General features: G+C 42.4%; 1 protein-coding gene across 4 annotated transcripts in view; it reads left to right on the top strand.

Annotated features, from left to right (window-relative positions):
- The window catches only part of RIMS2 (regulating synaptic membrane exocytosis 2), a 517,795-nt gene that overhangs the window by 485,559 nt on the left and 16,330 nt on the right, over nucleotides 1-15,906 (top strand). The window contains exon 1 of one of the 4 annotated variants that reach the window (XM_075920241.1): nucleotides 8,857-9,922. The exons of the other annotated variants lie outside the window; for them this stretch is intronic. Within the exon in view, the coding sequence (XP_075776356.1) occupies nucleotides 9,793-9,922 (130 nt within the window). The 5' untranslated portion in view covers nucleotides 8,857-9,792. Of the gene's footprint in view, nucleotides 1-8,856; nucleotides 9,923-15,906 lie in introns of those variants that run through there. 4 annotated transcript variants of the gene reach the window in all.

Below are 15,906 nucleotides of genomic sequence, written 5' to 3'. Positions count from 1 at the left end.
TTTCTGAGACTTCCCATGTAAAATCTGTAGCAACAACGAAATCCCTACTGGACTTATTGGAGTTTCTGGAACTTCTCCCTTTTCAGGATTAAAACTCTGTTTAGCGGAGGGCTTTTAATTTTTTACCTCTTGATTAATTTACTTTTATTGGGGGTTATTTAAGTTGATTTTGTATCAGGATTTTATATTTGGTTTGGTGGGACAGTTGTTTGTGTGTTGGTTGGCTGAAGATCTTGAGTAGAAGAAGGGAGTGTCAGTCTTATGAATGCTACTCTTCAGGTGAAAAGTCCTTTTGGGATTAAGGCTTGAAAATGCTGCCAGAACTCAGCTACCCTAGTACTGAGTGCAGTATAGTACTAAAATAGAACAGAACAACAATTGTGAGATCTAAAAAATAAAACTAAAATTTGGGATTCTGTCAGTTAAAAAATATGTTAGTAGGATAAAACTGCTGAATATTGGATAGGTCCTGATCTACACTGACATCTTTACAAGAACTGGAGTTTATAGTCAGTGAAAACGCTTGTGGGATTTTCCCACAAAAGCTTATTCCCAAATCCATTTGTTAGTCTCTAAGCCCTGGTCTACACTGGGGAGTTACTTCAAAATAACTGCCCTTATTTTGAAATAACAGGCAGAGCATCTACATTACCAAGTCTATTATTTTGAAATAAAGGGCTGGTTATTTCAAAATAATAACTCTTGCTTTCCATGAGGAATAATGCTTATTTCAAAATAGTTATTTTGGGAGTTGTTATTTTGAAATACATAATTCCCTAGTGTAGATATGCCCTAAGGTGCCATGGGACTTCTTTTTGTTTTTGCAGATACAGACTAACACAGCTATCCCTTTGAGACTTGTAGTCAGTGAGTTAATGGATGACTTTTTATATTAAGATGATCCTTTAGAGAACTAAATTTTTGGAGATGAAATCCACCACCCACATGCAGACAGTCCTATGTGCCATACAAGGTCCTTTGTACTTTCAGCCAAAAATAATGTCCTCAGTCCTTCTGGTTCCACACTATAGACTTCTACATCTACTAGGAGTTCTAGTAGAGCCACTGGGTCTAAATGATTCAGGGCTAATAGCATGAAATACTCCCGTGAGGTCCTGATTGCTGCCAACATCCACTGAAGTCACAGAATCAAAGACTCACAGGTTGGAAGAGAAATCAGGAGGTCAAATCCAATCCCTTGCTAAAAGCAGGATCAATCTCAACTAAATCATCCCAGCCAAGGTTTGTCAAGCCAGTACTTAAAAAGTCAGTGCAGGCACTTTGAGGGTTCAAGCCCTAAGTGACATTTGCTTTGGTGCTGAGGTATTGTGCAAGGCCCTATATACCAAAAGAAATCTCAGGACCATTTATTTGATGGCTAGTCAGTAAAGCAATGCACTGTACTATAACATGTTAGAGTAACTAGAGGTCCTATTTTTAAAGGGACAGTCTCATATTTAAGCCCTCTTGGAGGTTTCCCTACTTTTTCTTAAAAACGGAAAAATTGTCCCATACAGTATTTTGTCTCTCTTCTCCTATCTGTACGGGGGGGGGGGGGGGGGGGGCCAGGGAGGCGGCGCGGTCCTACTGCTGGCCATATCCTCATTTGCCAGCAACCTATCCACCAGTGATGAGTCGCGGGTTCCAGTGAGTGACGAGGGGGATGGGGTATGAGGGGTGTGCAAGGCTGGTGGCTGGACAAGTTTGCAGTGTGCAGGGCCAGCCACTCCCCCGGATGGTCCATCAGTGTATTCCCTGCTTAAGTGCCTCTTCTTGGTCAGCAGGCCCTCCACCTTCGCCACTGTTCCAGTCAGCACTGAGGATAGTTATGCGTCACCTCGACTGCCCACCTATTGGACCTTTACATGCTTCCCTTCTCACTCTCTTCTCTTTGCTGTGCCCTCCACCCCCAGAGCCCTGCTGCTCCTGCATATCCCTCCCAGCAGAGTGCAGCCTGTTCCCAGCACCTTGCAGAGAACCAGCCCCTAATCAGATCATTCAACTCACTCACAGCCTGGCTGACAGGCTCCTTCCTTCCCCCATTACCTCTGGCTGGGCTGGCAGCCTGGGAAAGCTCAAGGCCATCTGGCCCATACACTGGCCAGGAGGAGCCAAGTCCTGTATGTGCCAAAGCCCCACACAGCACTGGCAGGGGAAGCTTCTCCACCCCTCAGGAGGAAGCTGTTTCCAGCCTGTTTGTGCTCCAATCCTGTAGGCTTCTCTGCAGCTCCATGGACAGGGTCTTAGCACACTCCACACACTTCCTCCACCTTATGTCCTGCCCCAAGAGAGTGTGGGGCTGCTCTGTCCCCTAGGCACCCTCCCATGCAGAGCCACCTCTCTGGCTAGGTTGGCTAAAGCCCCTGCAGTCAGGTTCCCTGGGCCCTGGTGCACACTGCAGCCTTAGAGATTAACCCCTTCCTGCCAAGCTATAGCCAGGGAACAGGAGGTGGCGGGGTTACATCAGTGTCCAGCAGCAGCTTACAGGTGTCAACTGCCTTTCTATGGGCAGAAAGGGACAAGATTCATCTGGCCACAGGGAAGCATGAGGGGAGAAGAAGGAGGAGATGATCTTTGTAGAGCAGTGGTCCCCAACCTTTTGGGGATGCTGGGTGTGCGGGGGCGGGGCCACCCACACGCGGCACACCCGGGGTTGGCGCTGCCCACATGCCACGCAGCCGGGGGCGGAGCTGGCACCCCCCATGTACCACGCGCCCAGGGGCCGGCACCCGCCATGCGCCATACGCCCGGAGGTCAGCGTCCCCCATGAGCCACATGCCCGGGGGCGGGGCCAGCCACAATCACTCGGCGAGCGCACATAAATGCCCCAGTGGGTGCCATGGTGCTCGCGGGCACCGCGTTGGGGACCACTGTTGTAGCGACAGGGGCCAAGTCACCCCCAGTCCCAAACCCTGTGGCTACAAGCAACTCCCATCCCTTCCCTCCTGCAAAGTGCCAAAAGGCTGCTGCTGGCCATGTTCTGGTGTGAACTGGGTAGGAAGGGCTGGGTCAGGTTGGTCAGTTACACCACCCTTGTGTGAGAGAGACAGATGCTCGGGAATACGTGTGTTAGCTCTCCTCATTCAAACCTTAAAAATAAAGATAAATACAAAGATTCTAGCTAGAGATATTTTTAACAAGGGCTCAGTAAATTTGATGTCACATAGTTCTGACTGATGGCTGTTGATCTCACTTGAATACGAGTAATTTTCCAGGTGTCCCATATTCAGTATAGGGAAATATGGCCACCTTATAAAGCATCCAACACACAGTATCTGTCATGTAAAGAAAAAGAGATCATTTCATTATGCATAAAGGCGCCTGAAAGAGAGCTGCTTCTATGATTTGCACTTAGAGGACTTTTAAGTTTCTAAATGTGATGTCAAAATTAGGGCATATAGACTTTCACATTCTAATGTCTCATTTAAGTTCTGACAACTGGATTCTCCAGAAGCTTTCATTGCTTGATGACAGTGAATTTTTCTTAACTTGGAATGGCAAGGCTGACTGAACATGAACTCCTGCAACAAAATTATCAGCAAACCTTGTATATCCTTCTGGATAAACATTACAGTGCTTATCTTAGTTGGAAGCATGATGTGGTATGTATACTATTTTGTTTTCTGTGTCTTCTTTTTCTTGCCATATTGTTTTCATTTGTTACTTTCTTGTGCAACTAGTAACAGCATTACACTGGAATCTGTTTCTGTGGCCAATTACTATAAAAAATACCAGCATACAAATCAGAAGGAGCTTTTCCACAGTATAATTAAATAATGCCACCAGCCTGCCGCATTAACAAAGCTAATGTAACTCTGTGCAGCATACATCACATGCTACTATCAGATCAACATTTATAGGCAGCTTCTGCCATTTCTGAAGCTTCCTGAATTATGGGTGGAGACAACTCATGTCTCATAAAGCTATGGTTTCAGGAACCAAATTAAATTACACTGTAGTAATGTAATATGTGTTGGATATCTATAGTGTAGAATACATGCCGTTAGCTATGAAGAAATAAATAGGAATTTTTCTTTTGTAAATTCCTTCACTTTATTTTTAATCGGAGGGTTCTAAGAGGTTACAGGCCTTTGAGAGGTTCAGACTGTCTGGATTAATGTGCTAATAAGAAAGGTGAACTAGGGTTGAATGAAGAGAATGGATAGGCAGTGTGAATTTGCAATTCTTTAAAATCATTTAATATTTTATATAATTTTATTTATCCTGTTTAGTGTTTTTTCCTCAAATATATTTATTTTTAAAAAGTATGCACTTTGATTTCTATGTGCCTTCTTTTCCATCTTTATAGAAAACACTATGAAGTAGGATATTTTGCTGATCTCCTCCCCAGTTTGAAAATTGTTCTGTGATCTTCAAAATGCAATATTATTTTAATAAAAAAAGCACTATTTTACTTGACTTAAGTATTCTGCTTCAGTTCAGAATCCTTAATTACTGTTAAGTTATACAGAGCATGTCAATTAATGTTTAGACCATTCACATGGTCTAATTATACAGTGCGTGACTTACCCTAATTTGTAGTTTTGCAAATATTAAATAATCCATAGGGATTTTTCCAAGTTCCTTAATGGTCATTGAGGCATAATAAAGGAGGAAGGGTCATGTGCAGAGCTAATAATTCTGCTGTGTTATTATTTTTAAAAATCTAAACATCTAACACTTACTTGGATCTTAAAATGTCTAACTTAGGTTATGTCTAAACTGCAGAGCTTTTCTGGGATGGTATCCTGGGAAAGCTCTGCCATGTCCAAGGAATGCATCTGCTTTTCCAAAGAAAAATGTTGGAAAAGCAGATGTGTTTTTTCAGCATCCCTGTGACCTCATTCTATGAGGAAGAGTGGATGTTCCGAAAGACGTTTTTTTCCCAACAATTGGCCCATGTAGATGGGCCAAATGTTGGAAAAACCTCTTTCAGAAAAAAAGCAGAAAAAGATATGCAAATTGCAGTGTAGACATAGTCTTAGAGTATTTTTTTGTTCTTGTTTGTGTTTGGGGTAGGGGGTTTTATACAGAAAAATAAAACATTTTAATTACTTTTCCATCTCAAAAGTTCACCTGTAGAGGTTGAGACTTACGTATTCTAAAGAATAGCAGTCAAGATCACTTTGTGATCATCAAATAATTACTGGACCGATCAGACATTTAATAATCAGATTTTTCAGATTGTTATTGTCAGGGCTAAAGTCATCCATTAACTTCAGTAGGCTAACAATTGAGATGAAGTTGATCCTCAAAGTAAGAAATGAATGAGAATCAAGAGAATGGAACATTTCTGTGATTTGTACAATAGCAAAAATATGTAAGTGTTGATATCAAATTACTAAACAGCAGATGCTCAGAAAATGGCTATTAGCCAGGATGGACAGGAATGGTGTCCCTAGCATCTGTTTTTCAGAAGCTGGGAATGGATGACAGGGAATGGATTTGTTAATGATTACCTCTTCTATTCATTCCCTCTGGGGCACCTGGCATTGGCCACTGTCAGAAAACGGAACACCGGGCTAGGATGGACCTTTGGTCTGACTCAGTATGGCTGTCCTTATGTTCTTAAAATATTAAAGAGCATTGAAAAAAGAATGGAATCCAGAAAAATGACATCAAAATGATTGCTATACAATTATTCAAGATATGATGTGGGGAGAGTTCCTTGTATTGGGAAACTACATGGAGATAGGAGGACTGTAGCTAACCACTGAAAGCTAATCCTGTACTGAATGTAACTTTAGATTGCAATTTTAAAAATTCTTTATTTACTAATTCAAGAATAGTCTATTGAATGTATAGGATTTGCTAACAGCATTTTTAAGTCAATAAACATTTTATATTGCAGTAAAATCAAATCTTTGTCAGTGAGTAGTTTAAATTAGGAATAATCTTAGGTTCGCGGCGAACAGAAAGCTATATCTATTACCCTTTCTATTACATATGTAAACCAGTATATAATTATTGCACTTTAAGTTTCGGCGATATCAGCTATCTCCAATTCCCACTGTTATCGGCATCTCTGAAAATCAAATCACCAAAGCATAATAGTGACAGCTGTGGGTGCTCAGTTCTTCTGAAAACTAAACCACATACATCTTATATTCAGAATTTCCTTTACCAAATGTAAATTTGAGTATTAAAATAAGTGCACAGTATAGTCCCTATCATACAGCATGTGGAATACCTTTAATGTTTTTTTGCTATTTCAGGTTTTTGAGATCCTGGTCTGGATAATGTTCTAATGAGTTCAGAACATGACAGTCTCCTGTGGGATGTGAAAAACTCTTTTTTGAGAGCCAGAATATTCTTTTGAGAATATATATAAAATATATTTATTCCATGCAAGTTCCAATAGTAGTGTGGTACAGGACCTTAAGGAACTTACTTTTGTGTAGCCCTCTATTTTATTGTTTTGGTTTAGCGGAGTTTAAAGGTCACATTTAGCAAACTAAAATTTTATTCTGAAATTATCAATTGCTATGATATCATCAAAAGAAATGTACATGCCATAGGATATTCAGAACCACAGTCTCTCACTTGACCAGTTAAAAAAAAAAAACAATCTGCACAAATACAAATGTGGAACTCACTATAAAATAGCACACATTGAAATTCTGACTTCACAAAATCCTTTGCAGCATTCCAAGGTAACATTATCAAAGAAAGCTTTTACATTTTGTCTAGTGATAATCAATGTTCATATATTGAAAGAATTTGATGAGCATTTTTTACTTCTATTATGAATGTTCTGCCATTCATTGCTTTTCAATGGCATGTCCAGCACTATTTTCTGCAGACTAAAATCTAAAGCAAAGTCTTCAGTGGTCTGAGTCACTATATACTGTATGCGGTTAGATTTCTTATTGTATTAGCCTGTGAACCCCCTTCTAGACCTTTATCAAAACATTTTTATGGTAAGAAACAAATGATTTTCTCCTTCTGCAACTGCACTGGCAGTCTGAAACCACTGAAAACAATTTGCCAAGGTCTGGATCTAGTGTTGCCAGGCCTGTGGTTTTTGACAGGAGTGCCTGATTGAAAAGTATCCTAGTGGATCCAGTCAGCACTGATGACCAGGCCACTGAAAGCCCAGTCAATGGTGCAGCAGATCTAAGACAGGCTCCCTGCCTGCCCTGTTAAAACTGCTTGTCCTGCAACCAATAGATGGAGGGGTAATTAGGAAAGCTCTGTGCCTTGCCGTCAGTTTCTGCTCCACAGGTACCACCCACAGGCACTGCCACCACAGTTCCCATTGGCAACCAATGGGAGCCGTGGGGCAGTGCCCATATGTGTGGGTAGCATGCAGTGCCCCCTGGCCTTTCTGCATAGGAGCCAGACCTGGTGGCCACTTCTGGAAGCTGTGCAGTCAGGGAGTCTGCCATAGCCCCTCTGTGATACCAACGAGGAGCCGCTTGAGGTAAATGCCACCCAACTGAAGCCCACACCCAATCCACCTCCCACACCTCTATCCCTTGCTTCAAGTTGGAACCCCCTTCTATGCCCCCAACTCTGTGCTCCAGCCCCAAATCCCCTCCCACATCCAAACTCTGTCCTGCAACCTACACCGCCCAATACCTTCCCAGAGCCCAATCACCTGTCCCAGCCCTGAGTCCATTCCCCCAATCTGTACCTCTCGGTCCCAGTCCAGTGCCCCCTCCTATACCCCAAACCCTTCATTCCCAGTCCCCACTCCAAAGCCTGCACCCTTTATGCTGCCCCAGTGGTGTACAGCAGGTAGGGAGGAGGTGTCTAAGCATAAATGACACACAGGCTCATGTAGGTTTATCATTGACAATGCATAGGCATATTTTAAAATGTACTGCATGGAGTATCTGTTTTTTGTTGATCAGTGTCCTGTTACAGGCCATTTGCCATAGAGTATGTCTGCACTGCAATGTAAGCCGAGGATTTGTAAAACTCAAGGTAGCAGATTTAGGGGCTTAAGCATCTACATTCATTTGTAACCCTAGGTTGGGAATAGCTGAACTCTGGTCTCAACCTGGAACTCTAGCATTGCTTTATGCAGGCCTGAGTCCAACCACATATATCCCAGATTTCCTAGTGCTTTCCCAAATGTAGCTGTTCTAGCCTGTGGTTCATGGCACAGTATGCAAAACATGACTGTCCAGAGGACAAAGAAAGTGAGACGGTGGGATTATGGAATAGTTTTGGCAGACTACCAAAGCATGAGTGCAGTGAGGCTGTGTCTACATGGCAAAGCAACAGGGCTTGAGGCTGGGACTCAGTTTGAGTCAGGTGCAGACCTTCCACTCCCATGGGATCCTGGGTCCAAGCGCTGGGTTTGTGCAATTTGTCTGTAGCCAGACAGGGGAATTAGGTTTGAGCTTGATTTTGAACACTTGGTTTTTACATTGCAGGGTAGCTCACTTTAACATTCAATGATGTACTCTCTTGTGGAAATTTTAATGTCAGGTTCTTTTCTTATTTAGTTACTCATGAAAGAAGAAAGCAGGGGTTTCTCCATTTATTTGACTTGTCTTCTGTTTATAATTTGGTACACCTAAGATATAACTAATCAGGAACATTAGATTAGCATGATTTGGAAATGAAAATGTGAAGCACACTGTATAAATAGCTAGCAGTATATGATTACAATTAGTTCAAAGTGATCACATGTTCCATCCTAAAGTGATTCTTTAGCACAGTGGAATAATAATAAAATAATAATAATAATGACAATATAGAACCTCTTATTATGTAGGTAGGAATATTTCTTTCAAGAGACTAACCCTAAATATTTGCTTTAGGGACCTTATCCTATAAGCATTCTGTATGAACATTAGGCATTTTGCATGCAGACACTTTATTATTGAGGAGTTAATACATAAAATTAAAACAGTTAAAGTTTCATTTACTGGGCATTATAAAGATGGGTATAAAATAGCCAGTCCGAAAATCCCACTTGTAATCTGAGTTCTAAAGCAGTTTGTCAACTTGATGTCTCTTTTGCATTGTCTCAGAGATCGTTGAAGAATAATTCATTAAACACAGTGAAAGATTTTCAGTAGTAAATAGCCCTTTTTTATGCCAGCCAGTGCTTTGGGTTGTTTTGTACTGAATATCCAACTACCACAGATGCCGTTAATAATACTAACAGATTGCACCACCAAGGAGACAGTGAGTCTAAATGTTATGATACCATTTAACAACGGTGGGGTGAAAAGTGAGGACTACCAACAGCCAACTATGATGTAACAGTCTGTCCAACAGGCGTGCTAATACCAGACACACGTGCCGTTAGCGAATGATCTGGCAGTAGCCCCCTATCGAAAAAAGTAAAGTAAAGTAGACAGAGAAATATGGGAGGGTGGCGAACCTTGACACCAGCTGCTCGCTCTAGCTCTGTCTCATCTCATCTGCGGCCCCTTTCTCGCTGCTCTTTGGCGGACTCGCTCGCTCTGACCAGAGAGACGAGGGGCTGGGGACGCCGAGTTTGCGGGGGGGGCGCTTGGCGGGCGAGCTGCACATGACATGGGCCAGGCTTTGGCTCCGACCCCCGGCAGCAGTCCTGCAGGCAGAGCTCGCTGACGCCTCATTCCCGGGCTTGCCCCTCGCTCTCCCTGAGCCAGCAGCAGAGCAGCTGCGGGCGGGAACGAGTTGGGGCTAACGCCCACCTGCTGACTGGCGAGGCAAGCGGACCCGGCTGCACCCCGCTTAGCCCCCGCCCGCTGCCGAGGCTCCGTCGGCACCTGCTGCGGAGCTCCGCCAGCCGCCAACACGCCTCGCTTCTTGTACCGCGCCAAAGGCGGGTCCCGCTTGTCCAGGATGGGCCGGCAGGGGCCGGGCGCGCGGCGCAGTGTGCAGAGATCCCCGAGCCGGAGCAGCCTGTCCGCCTCCTTCGAGGCGCTCGCCGGCTATTTCCCCTGCGTGAGCTCCCTGGAGGAGGACGATGACGGTGAGGAGACTGGCCCGGGGAGGCTAGCGGCGGCCGGGGTCTGGGGATGGGAGCGCGGCTGGAAGGGAGCGGGGCGGTGCCCCGTGCGGTTAGGCAGCAAGAGGTACGGGGGACGCTTGGAGCCCGGGAGTGAGTGCGGGAGGCCGGGGTGAGATCAGACAGCGGGGGCCGCCCGTGTGCCACGCACCGCGCTGTAGACTCCGGCAAGTGGTGAAAAGTGTCGCTTTAAAGCTGGGGTTGTATTATTGTAGGGTAAGGCTACCAGAGGGCAAAGCCAGCTCAGTGCTTAGCTGTCAAGCCTTAGCTGAGAACAGTGCTGAGGGACCTCGGCGGTAGATTGTTTTCCGTTTTAAAATTGCTTCTTGGTCACCTTGTGAACGCCCCAAATATATATCATTGTGTGTCGTTACAAACTGTTACCTGGGAGTTCTTTGGGTAATGACACACTGCTTTCTAAATCAAAGCTGTAATTTAGAAGAGCCCGTTTACACGGTCAGTGAAACCCATAAAGATTAGCTCTGACATTAGATCATTTATCAAGTATTATTTATATAGGAAAGTGGATTTTTCGCTTTTATTTTCTTTACTAAACTGCCTGGAGGCCAGTAAATGCAGTCTTAAGACTTTGTTGGTAGCACTGAACTTGCCAACAGTTCTCCTTACTGTGTAGTTAAAACACAAATTCCAAAAGTTACAACTTGTTTTGAATAATTAAATATTATTCCTATTTAACACTTCTTTCATAATTCCTTTTATGGGTGTATGCAGAAGACCCACTTTTAGCCAGATCTAGTATATTCTGGCTCATGTAAAGAATCTCAGTAGCCCCAGTCGGTTCAGTAGAACTATTAGCATAAGTATGATTTACTTACCTGAGGTACCTGATGAGACCCTTATGTGAAAAGTAATGAAAATATATTTTCCCAAATAACAATAGTGAATTAATTAAATTAATTCAAGATTTGGATGAAGTTAAAATAGATGATTATAATGGGAAATTAGGCAAACTGAGCTATTTAATTAACTTTAAAAAACCCCAAAATTGTATTTTTTTTTATTTACAATTTGGAGTGAATGTATAGAAAAAGTATATGTTTAAGTAAATTTTTGCTATGCTACAAATGATTTTTTTGCAGCTCATATTTTGAAATTGATTTCAGAAAAAAATGGCATTTTCATAAATTACAATTAGAACAATTGACATTTAAGCATTTAAGGAATGTAAGCTTTATGACTTCAGAAATAGTAATTAAAATATGTTCCAAATTTTTCTATTCTTAAAAACATGTTGTTTTTAAAGCAATTCCATTACCATCAATTAGACTGAATGCATTTAGATTTTATTTTAAAAGAACATCTCTGTACATTCCAGAACAATTCTTTCATTTTCTAGTCTGGGTTACAATTATTATATGTATCCTGTCTCATCACCAGCTTATAAGCGCAACCAGTTATTTTATTGTGGCCTACTTATTTTGTTTCAGGTAGGCAAATGATTGTTATTTAACCTATAAAGTGCAACCTTTATATGTTAAAAACTGATTATTGATATTTTAATGAAATTTCAATCACCTTAAGTAATTTTTTTTCTATTAATTGATAATAATTCAGCGCAGGAACAACTAAAATATTAATTAAAATTAATATGCATATATATATATATATATATAAAATCCTTCCTTTACATACTTTGTAATATCAGTTTGTATGTTTTCCCTTCATGGTTGTTTTTTTATTTTCTATCTGAACAAAAAAAAAGCACGTACATTTTTCAGTTTTGAAAACCTCTAAATAACTGACCATATTTTGAGTTCCGCTCTATATAACAATGATTTCCATGCAATTTCTGTGTATTTGGATTTCTGCTGCCTAATACTTTGGATATACATGAGATTATAAATGGAGTGAAAAGGCATCGAAGTCAAATCCATCTCTCAAACATACTCAGTGAACCTGTGAAAACAAACATTAGATGTATTTCATAGGCTACAAGTAGCACACAGATCAGGTTTGTCATATTCTGAAAAATTGCATGTCATTACTTCTGTATGTTGTCAGATCTTGTAGGTAGTTGTGATTTGATCCAAAGTGACCAGAATACACAAACAACCTCTCTCCCTCCCCCCCCCCCCCTCTTTATATGCAGTGGTCTGAAAAGGCAGATTACAAACTCACTTCATGAGTAAACTGTTCCAGCCCTCAGGAGGAATAACTCAGCTGCATGTGGTGCGTAGGCAAAAGAGATGTCTCACCATATGAGTTTTTACACATTTTTTTCACCTACATCAGACATACTAGTACAAATGGGAAATCTGCCTTTCGGAACATTTATGTGGATTGTGAAACTGACTGGAGGTCCTTTGTAAGTCAGTCAAATGTATTAATAAGAGTTAAGCTACTATTTTAATACCATGTTTGAGAAAACATAGCCCACTGGAAATTGATTATAGAGAAAAAAAATAGGTAATGACTCTCCACTACATCCAAGTTGTGCTCAAATATAGTAGAGAAGGAATTAATATGGGAAGCTCCCGGATTCGGACTCTCTGTGAAAATTAGGTTCTGCCCATAGGTAAGCCAAGCTATTGTCACAGGAATTTATAACAGTGGACAACTGGGAAAGCTTGCTCTGCTTTACCACATCCCTTCCTCTGCCTGTCCCACATCCCTCTGAAAAAATGCCCTCTTGGGATTGAGCATAGAAGGTGGCAAAGGCAATTAAGGCCAGGCCTACACTATGAGATAAAGTCAATTTAAGATAAGCAACTCCAGCTGCAAGAATTGCGTCATTGGAGTCAACCTACCTTGAAGTTCTCTGGCATACTCCTGTGTGAGGTTGACTGGAGAAACTCTCCTGTCAACTTCCTTTACTTCTCGCAACCGGGGTTGATGAGGACACCATCAGATTCAACTTAGCAGGTCCTTACTAGACCTACTAAATCGAACCCCAGAAGATTGATCTACAGAGCATAGATGCCCCTATAAATATAGACAAGGCAACAGAGTTATAAGAACATAAGAATGACTATACAGAGTCAGAGCAAAGGTTCATCTAGCCCAGTATCCTGTCATCCTACAGTGGTTAATGACAGGTATCCCAGAAGGAATGAACAGAATCAGCAAGTGATCCATTCCTTCTCACCCATTCCCAGCTTGACAAACAGAGGCAAGAGACACTACCCTGTGCATCCTGGCAAATGTATGGATCTGCCCTCCAGGACCTCATCAGGTTCTTTTGTGAACCTTGATATAATCTTGACTTTCTCGGCACCCTCTGGCAAGGAGTTCCAAAGGTTGAACGTGCAATTTGTGAAAAAAATACTTCCTTTTGATTGTCTTAAATCTGTTGCATGTTAATTTCATTTGGTGACTCCTAGTTCTTGTGTTATGAGAAGGAGTAAATAAGACTTTCTTGTTTACTCTCTTCCCAGCAGTCATGATTTGATAGACCTATATCATATCCCCCTTATTCACCTTTTTCCAAGATGAAAAGTCCCAGTCTTAATCTCTCCTCATATTGGAGTGTTCCATACCCTTGCACAGGGAGAATTCTCCACTAGAAATCTCCATCCACTTTAAGGGCACTTTGAACACTTAACAGACTTAGTATTTAGCAATTAAATTGTATTACTGAGATATAATGATGGTAATAATCCTGAATAAGGTATAAGCAATTGATCAAATTTTACAGTAGACAGAGTGCTCTGTGTTTTCTAGCTGCCTCTGTGTCAAAGAATCTGTGTAGACACTGTAGTTTCAGACATTTATTTATTCTGAATATGTCATTATTATGCTTATCTATGGCATGTATATTATGAAGACACTAATTCTAGGCTAGACAACCAGAGAGAAGTGTGTGGTGGACATACACACATCAGTTTGCATACATATGGTATTAGAGCAGGGGTAGCAATAATTTTTGCAGGGAAGCCACTCCCAACAATTTTGGTAAGTGGTCACTGTCTGCACTTTTCTATTTTATTAATGGAGAAGTGTGGTCTGAGAGCGAGTTGGGGTGCAGGTGGGGATTCTGACTTGGGGTGGAGGTTGGGCAGCAGGATAGGTGAGAAGTGCAGGCTCTGATGGGGGTATGTCTACACTTGCATCCTAGTTTGAACTAGGATGCAAATGTAGGCATTCGAAATAGTCAATGAAGCGGAGATTTAAAGATCCTGCGCTTCCTTAGCATGATCTCACTGGCCCGTTACTCTGATCAACAGCTGTTTCGAAAGTGAAAGTCCCCTTGATTCGAACTAACCCGGCGTGCACTTTCACTTTCGAAACAGCTGTTGATCAGAGTAACGCACCGGTGAGATCATGCTAATGAAGCGCCGGATCTTTAAATCCCCGCTTCATTGACTATTTCGAATGCCTACGTTTGCATCCCTAGTTCGAACTAGGGTGCAAGTGTAGACATACCCTCTCAGACTCTTACCATAGGTGGCTCCCAGCTGGAGGCACAATGTGACAGGCAGGCAAGCAGGCTGCCTGCTTGCCATGGTGGACCCACGCTGCTCAAAGCTACCAGTTGCTGTACTGCTGGGCCATGCCTGCAAAAACTTAAAAATAGTGTTTGATATTTGATACAATTGAATTATGTTTAGCATGGAGAAAGGTTTGGGTGACAATCTCAACCTATTTAATACAGTCACTTTTGAATGTGAAATCCTGCCCCCATTAAAATTAATGGCACTTTCGACGTTTACTTCATAGAACTCAGGAATTCGCCTTGTGAATTGAGTTTGTTAGAGACCTGTTTTGATGCTCATATTGCTACAGTGTGAGATTATTCCATTATGTAAAAGTGGTGAGTTTCAGTTTGCTGAACTTTTTCTGGATTCTGGCAGAAGGAAGGCCTGATTTTCATTACAAGTAGCTACACATTAGGGATGTGCATAAGCTTATCAGGTAGTATTCAACTACTTGCTACCCCCACGTCCACCCCTTGCTGCCTCTGAATGAGAGGCACTAAGTGGGGGTGAGGTGGGGAGCCAGCTTAAAAACCGGTTCCCCCCAGTACCATCCTCATGGTGCTGCCTCCCCTTCCCCCCACTGCCTCTGATAGAGGGAGGGTGCTCCAGCAGCAGCCCCTGTCCGCGGGGGGGTCCCAGCTGCTCTTACTACATTTAAAATGCAGAGCTGCAGCCCTTCTAACCCCCCGCCCCCGCAGCAGCTCTGCTGAGTGGTTCTTATTGACAAATTGTGTAGTCGATACAAACTTCTATCAACTACACGATTAGCTAGATAACTGCAATTTAACATCTTTACTACACATCACAGTGTGGACTAGGAATATTGGATAATTGAATGGCTGTATAACCGCATGAAATCTTAGTGGTTACACAATTATTCAATAGTCCCCGAAACTGGGGACGGCAGCCAGCGGGCTTCTGGCCCCGCTCCCAGGGAGCCCCCTGCCAACTTATGCTGCTGCCTCTGTATGAGCCCTTCTGTACTACATGCTGCTGCTCCTATATATGTAAATTTTACATATATGTCAACAAGGCTGCTTTTAGTGTAGATAAGGCCTAAGTCGGGCACTGGTGGGATATATGTGTTAATATCATACAAATGTTACCTGACCTAGCTAGAAAGCCAGCCTTCACTGACACCAGAAACATTTAAGTATCTCTGAGATATACTGCTAGGGTTGATCCTTCCACATATATTATAGGGACATGTTCATGGATATAATCCAGCTACTTTTAGCCATTTCATTAAACCAGGTCTGATCCACACCTAACATTAGGTTGATCTAATTATTTTGTTCAGGGGTGTGAACTAGTTGAGCTGATCTAAGCCCCAGTAGGGTATGTCTACACTTCCCTCCTAGTTCGAACTAGGAGGGTAATGTAGGCATACCGCACTTGCAAATGAAGCCCGGGATTTGAATTTCCCGGGCTTCATTTGCATAAGCGGGGAGCCGCCATTTTGAAAACCCCGCTGGCTTCATTTGCAAGTGCGGTATGCCTACATTACCCCGC

Source organism: Pelodiscus sinensis, chromosome 2 (genome assembly GCF_049634645.1).
Source record: "Pelodiscus sinensis isolate JC-2024 chromosome 2, ASM4963464v1, whole genome shotgun sequence".
Classification (NCBI taxonomy): Eukaryota; Metazoa; Chordata; order Testudines; family Trionychidae; genus Pelodiscus; species Pelodiscus sinensis.
Note: the sequence above shows the minus strand (reverse complement) of the source record. Positions and strands in the feature narration are given on the sequence as shown.